The following is a 12,331-nucleotide window of genomic DNA, read 5'->3' on the forward strand; positions in this document are numbered from 1 at the left end:
ATCAGATTTCATGCCTTCATCAAACTTCACCATGGCGTCAACAACTGTCACACCATCAAAACAATGGTCAACATCAGATGTGTTTATCCCCATGTCTACAACAGGATCAAGCACTCAACCAATGTCAAGTCCAACAAAGCCTATCACACTAGACATAAAGACCCTTCTCACTAAAGCAAAAACAATCCCGTCTCGCTCTTCTGACAAAGGCATATCAGATAGCTCAACAATCCCCTCAGGATCAACAACTACATCTGCAAACATGGCTCCTGCATATGGGAACACAGACACTGACCAAAAGCCTATGACATCACAGTCTCCAACTGTGACAATTATGCAGCCAAAGACAAGATACTTTATGGAATCCATTGTAAAAGCAATACCTGCAACCACACCTGCTACATATATCAACACAGGTATTACCGATAGGACTTTGTGACATTGTGATCAGTGAAACCCACAAAGAGTCATGTAATAGCCACAATTTTTTTGAGCCAAATGTTAAAACCATACATGCAATTTTAGCATTAAATCATTTTTTGTCCTATGATACATGTAATAATAAGTAGTACTGTCTACATCATGATCACTGGTTACTTTTTAAGCATGAATACAAAAAACATGTATCAAATGTACAACAGTGTCTTAAATCCTTGTCCAGGAACAACAGAACAGGAGAAGGAATCAAATAGTGAACATGGACTTGAAGTGAGGAACAATGGAGTACAGGGTCTTGCAAAGTTACAAATTGCAATGATTGTGATCCTTTGCTGTCTGGTGGTCATCACTCCAGCTGCAGTTGCATGGTATGCCTGTTGCCGTAAGAAAAAGACTCCCCTGCCAACAGGTGAGAACATCCTTACCAAAACAGCTCTTAGTCTTATTAGGATTTATAGCACTGTGCATAAAAAAAAGCTACCTTTCTGTAAACTCTCATAGCACATGGTTGACAAACAGTTGAAATGCACACTGTCAGACAGTTAACCAACTTGAAGACACTTGTTATGAATTTTTCAGATTACATTTGAGTCAGTCCAGAATACAGAATTGTCTGGTTTACAAAATGTGTATATTTGTGCCAACGTTTTTAAGTACTGGACAAAAGACATACATGTAGTATGCATTACATCAGTTCTGTAAAAGTGTAATATTATAACATTTTACCTTTCAGATCTTCCTGATGTCTACTACAAAATGTACAAGAAAGGAAATGAAAATGTTTCCATTGGAGCACCTTTACAGGTAACATGGAATCAATTGGCTCTAAGACCTATGATATGGTGATGTTGTGCTAATTGCCAAAGGGCTGTTAGGAAAGTTGAGTAAGATTTTGTGAGAAAGAAAATTCATGGAAAATGAAAATGCATTAACCATGATTGTTTAGTCCTACCTATCATATAGAGCATATGGAGCGTTTAATGGCTAAACGCTAATTACGAAATGTATATGACTGCAGCATACATATGCATCTGACAACAATATCAAAGCTCATGATCACCTAACTGGAATTTTATACATCTTAAGTAATATGAAGTGGATTTGATGAATCTTAAAGAAATGTAAATGATGTAAATTGTGTCATTTCAGGAGGAAGATGACATGGGAGCCGGTGACACACCAGACCACAATGGCAGTAGTGCAGTTCTTTTAGTGGAAGTACATGATGAACCATCAAACCAGATCAACACTTCTGCTGGGGACGAGCACTCTCCACTGATCTCTGCTTCAGGAGAGCATCCTGAAGGTACCAGTATTTTGTTTATTTGAAAGAAGGAAAGCTGTGATATTTTCTCTCACTGGCTTATGTGATTATGGGCATTATAGTGGTTACCAGGTAAATTACATAATGATGGTACATTCACTGGATACTTCACACAAATTTAAGTTTTGCTCCTTAACCCAAATGTTCTTCAAAACGACTTGCTTGAATGAAGTTATCATTGACATTACTGAACTGCATTTATTTTGTGTTATTTATGTTTGATGAAAACTTTTCAGAAGCATCATCACCCAGTGAAGTCCCAGACATCCCCATCACAGAGGTAGACCTTATGAAACTAGCAAGGACCATTGGACCAGGCTGGGAGGATGCTAGTATACAGGTCCTTGGCATCTCACGTGCAGAGCTGGCAACTTGTCAGGCCAACAACCAAAGTAACAGAAACATGCAGATCTTTGATATGCTCAGTTTGTGGAAACAAAAGCTAGGAAAAAGAGCTACATTGCAATCTCTGTGTCAGCTGTTGTCACAGGCTGAAGTGGAGTACAGAGTAGAGAATGTGTAGAGTACATGTGCAGGAAGAGTAGGCTAGGAATTACCAATAGTTTTCAAAGGAATTATTGTCAGACACTGCACAGGAGCCTATGTTTGAAACTCAATTCAATGGATTTTACCTTTTTGTACAAATGGGTGCAGGTCAGGCATTGTGCTCAGTCTGCCTCTACCTGAAGTAGATTCACACCATAACAATTTGACAGTTCCTTTATAATTTCTAGACTACTAGCCCTCCTGTGGGCTTACCCATGTAATGAGGTGTGCCTAAACACCACAAACGACCCAGAAACACCACAAACGACTCTAATATGCAGTGTAGATGTGTTGGTAACAAAAAGCACTGATGGGACTGGTACTATCAAAGCATTGACTGTCTGTATCTGACCTGGTCTACTCATGATCACTCATTCTACATGAAACAACTAGATGTCAAAAGTAACAATATGTATGATGTTGAAACATTGTAGCTTTAAGCCTCATATTACATAGTTTTTACATGTAAGAGGGTCTGCATGCCTTTTTCCGTTAAGCGTTACGAGCCATTTTAATTCACCGTTAATCGTTACCGACCCGCTCCAATTCAACGTTAATCGTTATCGGTATATTCTTCGTGAAGCGTTATTGGTCGTTTTAATTTAACGTTAATCGTTATTTGTTATCCCGAATTCACCGTTAAGCGTTACCAATAACTTCGTCGTAACCCGTTATACACACGAAGTCTAATGCCAGATAGAACCCATGAGAATGCAGGAAATGGCGTTTCAAAGGGTCCTTATTTCAAAATTTCTCCGAGCCTCCCGGCCTTCGGCTCTGGACAAGGTAAAATATGTTGCGGAAGCGTTGCCCTCAAAAACTTTATCACTCATACAGATTTCAGTGTCAAGCTTAATTTCGGGCAAAAAGTACTCCTAGAATGCAGAAAATGAGGTTTCTCCCTTGCGACGGCTTGCGCCTTTGGCGCTGACGACATTGCGAAAATATGTTAGGGTCGTGGGTTTTCGCACAAAAAAACTTTTCTCTCTAAGAAAATGTTATCATGATCTGATTTACCTTCGTCTTACAGCAAAATCTGTCCTTCAAAAGGCAGTAAATGGCGTTTCAGGCGGTCCAGATTTTAAAATTTCCCCGGACTTATATTGCAACGTCTCCTGCCTTCCGGGCTCGAATCGAAATGGTAGAATATGTCGGGGGGGTCTCGGGGTGGAGGTCAAGCTATAACCATGTGTAATTTGATGAAAATATCAAAATCAACCTAGCTTAGTCGGTTGGCAAAATTTGCCGAAAAAATACAGGAAATAGCATTTATGAGGGTCTTGATTTTAAGATTTTCCCGGGGGAGCATACCCCCGGACCCCCCTGGGATGCGTCGCGCCTTTGGCGCTCCGTGTGCTGAAACAATAGTTTAATCCCTCCATAAGAAATTTGCTGCAGCCGTATCTGTGGCGGGCCGGGAACTCCAGATCTGCCTCCGTCAATTTACAGGTTACAGATGTCATGGACATTGTCCCTGTCATTCCTCCGGGTTCTGGGCACCATTTGCTTCTCACAATGTCATTAGTCGGATATTTTCACCCATTGATATAACTACTCTGGCGCTGTATGAATAGGAATGCACGTCAATGTTACTTAAGTGTTATGCGTTGTAACTGAATTTACCGTTAAGCGTTACCGGGCCTCCTGAATTTACCGTTAAGCGTTACCGGGCCTGCTGAATTTACCGTTAAGCGTTACCGGGCCTCCTGAATTCACCGTTAAGCGTTACCAAGACCCCCCCATGCAGACCCTGATGTAATACCAGAACCTTTTAGTTCCACATCATCATGACTGAAATTTGGACAAGCAAGAATGATTGTGTAAAAATTTAGACATTTACTGTACATGGACATGATGGCAATCTTGTTATTTAGTTTTTTATCTAACAGTTTTGTGCATTTTGATTTTTCAACAGATTTGATCTGTGATGCAATGAAGTGAACGTTACTTATGTAAATCTGGCATTATTCTATGTCGCAAGGAGCCACATGAACAATGTTTAAGATATGTTTTGATATGTATGTTTGATTTTTCAACAGATTTGATCTGTGATGCAATGAAGTGAACGTTACTTATGTAAATCTGGCATTATTCTATGTCGCAAGGAGCCACATGAACAATGTTTAAGATATGTTTTGATATGTATGCATAAAATACACATTACGGGAAAATTAGAACTTGTTCTTAACAAGAACAACATGGTCAAGACACAGATTATCAATCAATGCATTTGCCAAATAATTCTTTACAAACTACTAAAGAAAATTCTACTAAATAGCTATGTTAACAGAAAAATGGCAAGACATAACAGGCATCTTAAAATGTAATCATTTTAGTTGGCTGGTTATTGATTCAAAAGTCTTTGAAGAAAAAAACACATGTTCTTCATGTTAGAATTAATCACACACCAATGATGCCATCCTTCCTAGTAACCGCTGGCTCAATCTTTTTGCTTGCTAGCAAGTGAAAAGATTGAGCCAGCAGTTACTACAGAGGATCGTGTGTGAAAACTAAGTGTGATTAATTATAACATGAACATAATTGTGTACATGAGATATTATAATAACTAAATAAGGCAGTATGTAAAATAAAATTATTATGTTGCAGCGCAAGTGATAAGAGACATTATTATTATCATGATTATTATTATTACGAGGAGGCAGAACTGTATTCTTGGGTATCAAATTAACGTTCTGGACAAGATTCCATTACACGAGAATCAAACCTACATCGGCATGCCAATTATCGTGAAGGCATATGTCCAATATGCATGTCAAAGAGTAGGTTCTTGGACTGTACCTGGACATAATGCAATGGTCCTTGGCTACACTACCTCTCTTGCCCTGGAGTTTCCATGATCGAGATTTGCGGTTTCAAATGGAGCGAGACTCCTGCCTAACCGAAGAACTCAACTGTACTCTATTCCACACAACATGTGGTAAAATTCTTTGTTGACGTTACTTCCGGGTTTCGAGATTTGGCGGGAATTGACCGCAACAAAGCAAAAAAAATCTCAAAGATGGAAATATACAGTTCCTCCTATCTTCGGCCATACAAACTCACACAGAAATTTCAATAAATTCATTGATTTTCCCCCCTTCCTCTCCAAAAGAATAGTGAAAAGCTAGCTGGTAAGGATGAGCGAGTGAGTATGTTCCATAATGTTAGTTTGATGCTTTGAGGTTAAAGGTTAGATTTTCGCGCGAACAAAGGGGGTGTGGTGCAGCTGAAGTACCAGCCGGGCTGGTTTACTTGTTAGGTAACCTGCCATGCAGACGTTTCAGAAGATGTAAATTTAGTAACAATTTATCAATGATGTGATCTTTTTGGACACACAGGTTGCCGTTGACAGTGAAGTGGTAAAGTTAAACCTAGGCCTGCTCTGTGTCCACCGTAATTTGACAGTTTTATCTGCAGGATTCTAGATAATAATGAAAGCTCTCAGCTGCTCAAGCAAACTGTGGATCGTAGGCATGCATATGGCTCACAGACATGACCACAGACATGTCACTTAAACACCTGCGGCTTGGGTAAGTGCTTTTAAATCATTCTCATTCTTACTGATAATGTTTATAGGACAATGCACTTTTTTCTCTGGCTTCATTTGTTAACATGTTCTCAGCTGAAGTACGTAGTTCAGTGTCTTAAATATCAACAGCAGACATATTGGATACCCTCTGTATTTCCTTTCTGCAATTTCATTTTAGAAAATATAATGATAAAATATGAAACTCAACAAGAATTCAGCCATAGATAGTAGTAGGTGTCTAGGACACTTAGTGTATTTCTACATGCATGATACAGTATTAAACTCAGCTGTCAGCCTACTAAATTGTACTGTCACATTTGATTTCATGTCTTCCATAAAGACATGTGATAATTATTGTGTACAAAAATTTCTCTAGAGGGACAGTTATCACAAAATAAGTACAATGTACAGTCGCAAAGTACATTAAGGTACATGTACAAGTAACCAGGGCAGGGTAAAGTTACTGATTCAATTTATGGTTTGTTTAAAGAATCTTCTAACAATTGCAAGATAACAGACTGGTAATATAAATTATGAACTAGAAACTGGATAAAATTTGGAGTTGCAACTTACAAAAGCTTGCATGTGTTATTACCTGGATTTTTAGCTCTTAAGCTTATTGACATATCTTCAAATACATACCATAATATGAAGTTAACACTGAGTCAAAATATAATGTTTGTATGGATGGATGAACAAACAGGAACCTGTGCTACACACCATAGCTGTTTGTTACAAGAAAAAAACAGCATTTGTCCCAACCTGAATTCTGTATGACATCAGTCTTCTTTACCAACTGTAAGAGTAGGTCTGAGCTGATATCGAACCAATCAGGAGATTGATTCAAGGGAGTGGTGGGGATGGTGGGGCTTTCCAGTGACGCATGCGTACTCGTCACATACAAAGGAACCAAAGCCCTGAGTGTCCCGAAATTTGTAGCGTAATACATGTAGCTGTCATCTTGTAAATTAGTTGTGACTTTAGCCTCAGGGATATGAGACTCAGTATTGTACGTACCTGTGTGCTTATTCTTCTTCTGTCAGATCAGCAGGTAAGCGTGTTTAATCAGTAATTTATATGTCGAAGGTTCGTGAAGTTTGTTTGGTCTGCCATGCCCATGTATGGCTTCTGCCGGAAAGTGCGCAGTCATATTTGCATCGACTGTCATGATGTTTAATGTGCCTTCATGGTCAGGAGACACCATTGAATTGATTCTAAAACACCTAGCTTGATTATCTTATTCGTGATTATCTGGAGTAAGGGGTTAAGTCAGAGCATGAGAATTTACTGCGATTTATATGCTGATCATGGGAATGTGCGCACCTGCTGCCATGATTAGTTATTGGTAACCAATTGTAGACATTACTTTTCACCATCCAAATGACTTTGCAAATGTTATCATTGTGCCAGGACATACAAACATATGTCTCAGGCTAGAAGCTTGCAGTTAAGGGCTTCTATTTGTAATATCCTTGTTGAAATCATGCACTGTGTGGCTAGGTTATAATGTTATTGTTAAATAATAGTACCCTACATGAATGATGTATTACAGTATTGTTCTCTTATGTCTTGTGTGACATACTTGTTCTCATCCCATGATATAATTTGCTCAGTGCCTTTGAAGAGTTAACAAGTTAATGGGGGCAGTCCAAAAGGGACCCAGCAAGATGGCACATGCCCTAACATGACTCGGATTATGTAACTCACTTATTATGCATAAGTACACTGTGTTTGTTGCCACTGACTATGCTCATTAGAAAGGTAAAAGTCCATGTATATAGATGTCATTTGCATTCAAAATTTGCTTTACATATTCATTCCTTAATGTTTTTAGAACACAATAACGTTGGTGGTAACGAATCACTGCAGTCACCGGTCACTGCATACTGGCGGCTTGTGTTGCTAAATATATAATAATCGACCTGTACAAAGCAGTCACATCTATCATACACAAAAGAGATAAAGCTTCACAAAACACTACAAATGTGGGTCTTTAAATGTTTGTTGAGAGGAAAATGGACCTTAGAAAAATAACTTGAACATCACTGCCATTTTCACGCGGGAGTGTGGCCGTGAAGGTGCAGGCAAGCAAACATTCCAAAGATTTGTTAAACTCTAATACGTGATTTGTACCACAAACCGCAACTTTTGAAGAGAGCAGAATTGCAAAAGCGTGCCAGTTAGGGCTCTTTGTATTGTGTAGCACAAAAACTGAAGGTACATTCATTAAAATGTCTCACAGCATTTGCCACTAGTAACGCACAGTGTGAAGGGTTCATGAACAGTATGGATGAATGTCTTAGTATGTACTTTAGATGAATGTCTTCATTGATCAAAACTTGACCAGACAGTCTCTTTTGCAACCAGCCTTGAATTCCAGCATGTGAAAAAAAAGTTAGGGCCCCCCCTTACATCGCATGGTTTAATATGGCTTAGAAAACAATTGTTAATTCAAAGAGCTATGATGATGATTTGATGGGTAACATTGCAATAACTAACATTGTTTGTTGTTATTGTCATCCCAGTTAATGGAAATTAAAGGACAACATCAATAGGAGCAGGAAGTGGTAATCATCTAGGTTGCTTTAGGTGTTGTGTTTTGCACACATGTGTTTGTGAAAGACATTGAAATGTGGATGTCATAAAAATGTCTTGAGAAAAGAACTTAATATTTATAATTAAACTTTTGAATAGCTCAAGTAGAAATAGATTTAGAATAGTTGTTTTTTTCACTTTTAGTAATTATTTATGTATTTAATATTTTTTTCTCTCTGTTAGGTATATCAATGTTGTATACCATTGTTTGTTTTTATTGCAGTTAGCCATTGGGCATGGATTTGCAATCAAGTTATTATCATTGTTATTGATATGTTGCTTGTTGTTTTGTTAGATAATTATTGTAACGTTAATCATTGTTGATAATGTATGGCATGCATAGATGTGTATTTGGGTAAAAATAGTCATAAAACAATGTCCATGGCCTGCTCTCATCAAGATGCTACTCCCCCGAAATATGCCTCTTGAGAAATGTGCTCCTATCTCTATATTCTAACATACAACTTCACAATATGTTGCTGAATAATTTAATTTATGTTGGTAATATAGTATTAGGCTATGCCATATATGAAAGGATGATCCAGAGGAACAATTTTTTGTTTATTTGTTTTGATATTTGAGCACTTTGCTTTGATACCATTGAGCAGCTAGAGTGAATAAATAGCAGCATGTTTCACTTTGAGTTTTTAACTGCTTCATTTTGTTTTCTCTCTAGGCCGAAGCACCCAACAAAACTTGCAATGAGATAACAGAGTATTCCCATGCTGCAGCTGGATTCTGCTGCAAGAAGTGTCCTGCTGGAACGTATCTTAAACATGACTGTCTCCAAGACCACGGTGCACCAACCTGTGCCATATGCCCCCCAGGCACATACACTCAATATGACAACCACTTGCGGCACTGCCTGCGGTGCCACATTCCATGCAATCCACTATTTGGGTTCATAGAGACAAAGACATGTCAACCTCATCACAACAGACAATGCACCTGTGAGGAGGGAATGCACAGGGTTCATGAAGTGTGTGTGCTTATACACCAGAAACCCTGTCCACCTGGACAAGGTGTTGTTCAAAAAGGTACATGGCAATTCTATTGGATTTTGGATGTAATTCTTTTGGATGTTGACTTCAATTAAGGCAGCACAACATGTTTTTATATGAGAAGATTTTGATTAGATTAACAGTGATTACAATCTTTACCAGAACATACAAGGCATGTTTGTGATGTCAATTTTATGAAATATTGTTCTAACAGTTTATAGTAACTGGACTTGTGGTGCAGTGTAGTCTATCAGGAAATTAAGTATAAGGACTTGTTGCTATTGTCATAGGAGTTTCATTCTTATTCTATGCAGGTTCTCACAGATCAAACCCGGTATGTGAGGACTGCCCACCAGGCACATTCTCGAGTAAACCATCCGTAACTAAGCCATGTCGAACTTGGCGAAAGTAAGTCGAACCATGTTGATTGAGGCTTTAACTTATAGCAAGTTGTTTTATGTGGATGAATATCATCATTTCTAGGAGGAAAATGATCATTTTTTCCAGGAAATTAATTAATATCCTGTCTCATATAACAGAATTGCCACAGCCCACAGGTCTCATCAATTTCATGCACATTTGTATTTACCGGTATCTACTTTGTTCAGCTGTGCGGCACAGGGACTGGAAACAAAGATAGGTGGGACATCCACCAGGAACACGAAGTGTGGAGGTCCTCTTGCTTCCCAGCAGACAAAGCCAGTCACTATTCCGGTGACATCAACTGGAAGTTCTGTGGCAGCTACCACAACAGCCACCACAGCTGCAGCTTTAAATGCTTTTGTAGATGCACTGATTCCAACATCCGGAACTCCACTGACAAGTCCGCATAAAATCACAGGTAGAAAATCATTCATTATATGTATGTCATGAATTTCCATTGCACCTTTTTCATGTCCAAGTTGATTATTCTTCTCTTTTGAGTGATGGTGGTTTTAGGATCTGAGTCTTCTGACTGAACTGAATAGCAAAATACATTATTTTACAAAGCTAAGGTAATTACAAAGAACATGTATATTGTGAAGCTGTCCATTACATGTCTTTTAAAAGTTGCAGGGAATCAACTTATTTTTTCAAGGTGCTAAACAGAGCTTTTACAATATCTTTTATCATTAGCCAAGAAAGATGACACCAATATGGGACAGGTGCCAAAGGATCTTGACAACAGCAACAAGAACACCAACCACCACTCTCAGTCTGCACAGCTACTAGCCCTCATCTTCATTGGTGTTGCCATCCTTCTGATCATCATAATCACTTTGGTTTGGAAAAAAGTGAAGAAGCAAAGGGGAAAGCAAAGTAAGACATTCCTAAAAAAAAGCCAACAGAGCAAAATTTCAGAAGAGTTTGGATAGGATCAGGTGTCTGAAAGAGAAACAATTAGTTAAATTTTGTAGCTATTCTTTATTTGCTGCACCTTATCTCAGTGTTTTGCCTTATCAAATGAAATATCTAAAATACTAGAGTTTGGCGACCTCATACCTCCATGAAATATTTTAGAGCTATTGTAAATTTTATGCAAATGAATTGCACATTTACATGAATTAAGGAAGGTGATGTTCATCATTGACTAACATACACATGTCACAAGTATAAGATTCCCACCATTAATCATTAACTGATTAAGCGTTTTTTCAATTTTCGCATATGTTATGCAAATCAGTCCCTCAGTAGAATAATTGGTATCTGCTTATGTTCCTTCTATCATGATTTACACGTGTTATATTTATTGAAGTCTAGTTATTAAAAACAATGGAATTATGCAATTTCCACATTAACTATGCAAATCAAGTCCTCATTTGCATAACGTGTATATCATTATAAACATTTTTGCCTAAACTACCCGCATGACTAAAATGGTGTCAATCCGTCATTTCTTTCCTCTTTGGAATGTCTTGACAAAAATGCCCCTGAAGTTCCAAAAATAAATGTTAGGGGGCTGTCAAGCTTTCCCCATTTTGGCATGATGTTAAAAGCTATCTACCCCTAAAATGTCAAGACCATATCATGTCCGGGACAAGAGATACATTAAAAAGATTGCTATGATAGATTAATTATGCAAATGTAATCCTATTTTGCATGATAAGTATTTTATCTTGTACAACATTGTCTAAAGGTACCTACATACCAAAAATAATGAAATTTCATCTTCAGTTATCCACTTCAGAAGTTTTCGCCAAAAGTGCCCCTGCTATCCCAAAACTAGTCGCTAGGGGGGCCCAAAGTTATGTCACTCATTCCTGAGCACAAAATTTGTGATCATAGCTTGTTCAGAGCACGAGATAGCAAACCCGGAAGTTGCGCTGCAGTATCAAGGGAAGCCACAAGGGGCCCAAAAATCTAATCATTTCCAGCTTTCATCACACTCTACCAACACGTCAAGTCAACTAATCCATTCAGCCATTTTTGAGTTATCTTGTTGACAGACAGACAGACAGACACACACACAAACGCTAGTGAAAATATAACCTCCATGACATTTCATGAAGGTAACTATAGATAAATTCTTACTTGCTACTTCTGAATTTTTACTGATAATGACCCTGTACATTTATCTGCAGATGATGACACTCCTAACCGTGGGCACGATGGACCTGCTCAAGAGCAGCTTTTGGACCAACAGGATGCACAGGTAAAGAACATGTCTGAATTTCTTTAAATACAGGTCAATGGCAGTGTAATCCTTAAGATGGGAATTGTCCACTACTGTAGTGGACAATAGTGGACAATTCCCATCTTAAGGATTACACTGCCATTGTCCACTACTGTAATTGACAGTCATCACGTTTTACATGTATGTCTAGCTTGACAGTCATGCATGTATGTCTAGCTTGACAGTCATGCAAAGGACAATTAAATATGCTCTTTTAATTGTACCATGATTATTTTTATAGAATA

The 12,331-nt window shown here is 38.2% G+C and overlaps 2 protein-coding genes across 2 annotated transcripts in view; both read left to right on the forward strand.

The window, feature by feature from the left end:
* The window catches only part of LOC118431173, a gene marked incomplete in the record, with an annotated part of 6,490 nt that extends 3,719 nt beyond the window's left edge, over nt 1-2,771 (forward strand). Inside the window, 5 exon segments of the mRNA XM_035842291.1 lie at nt 326-416; nt 662-847; nt 1,172-1,242; nt 1,588-1,744; nt 1,999-2,771. Coding sequence (XP_035698184.1) covers nt 326-416; nt 662-847; nt 1,172-1,242; nt 1,588-1,744; nt 1,999-2,285 — 792 coding nt within the window.
* A 3,809-nt stretch (nt 2,772-6,580) lies between these two features.
* LOC118431147 (tumor necrosis factor receptor superfamily member 21-like) overlaps nt 6,581-12,331 on the forward strand; it is a 7,730-nt gene continuing 1,979 nt past the window's right edge. The window contains exons 1-6 of the mRNA XM_035842265.1: nt 6,581-6,888; nt 9,109-9,469; nt 9,748-9,841; nt 10,042-10,274; nt 10,550-10,732; nt 11,995-12,065. Coding sequence (XP_035698158.1) covers nt 6,832-6,888; nt 9,109-9,469; nt 9,748-9,841; nt 10,042-10,274; nt 10,550-10,732; nt 11,995-12,065 — 999 coding nt within the window. The 5' untranslated portion in view covers nt 6,581-6,831. The remainder of the gene's footprint in view (nt 6,889-9,108; nt 9,470-9,747; nt 9,842-10,041; nt 10,275-10,549; nt 10,733-11,994; nt 12,066-12,331) is intronic.

Source organism: Branchiostoma floridae, chromosome 14 (genome assembly GCF_000003815.2).
Source record: "Branchiostoma floridae strain S238N-H82 chromosome 14, Bfl_VNyyK, whole genome shotgun sequence".
In the NCBI taxonomy this organism is placed as follows: domain Eukaryota; kingdom Metazoa; phylum Chordata; class Leptocardii; order Amphioxiformes; family Branchiostomatidae; genus Branchiostoma; species Branchiostoma floridae.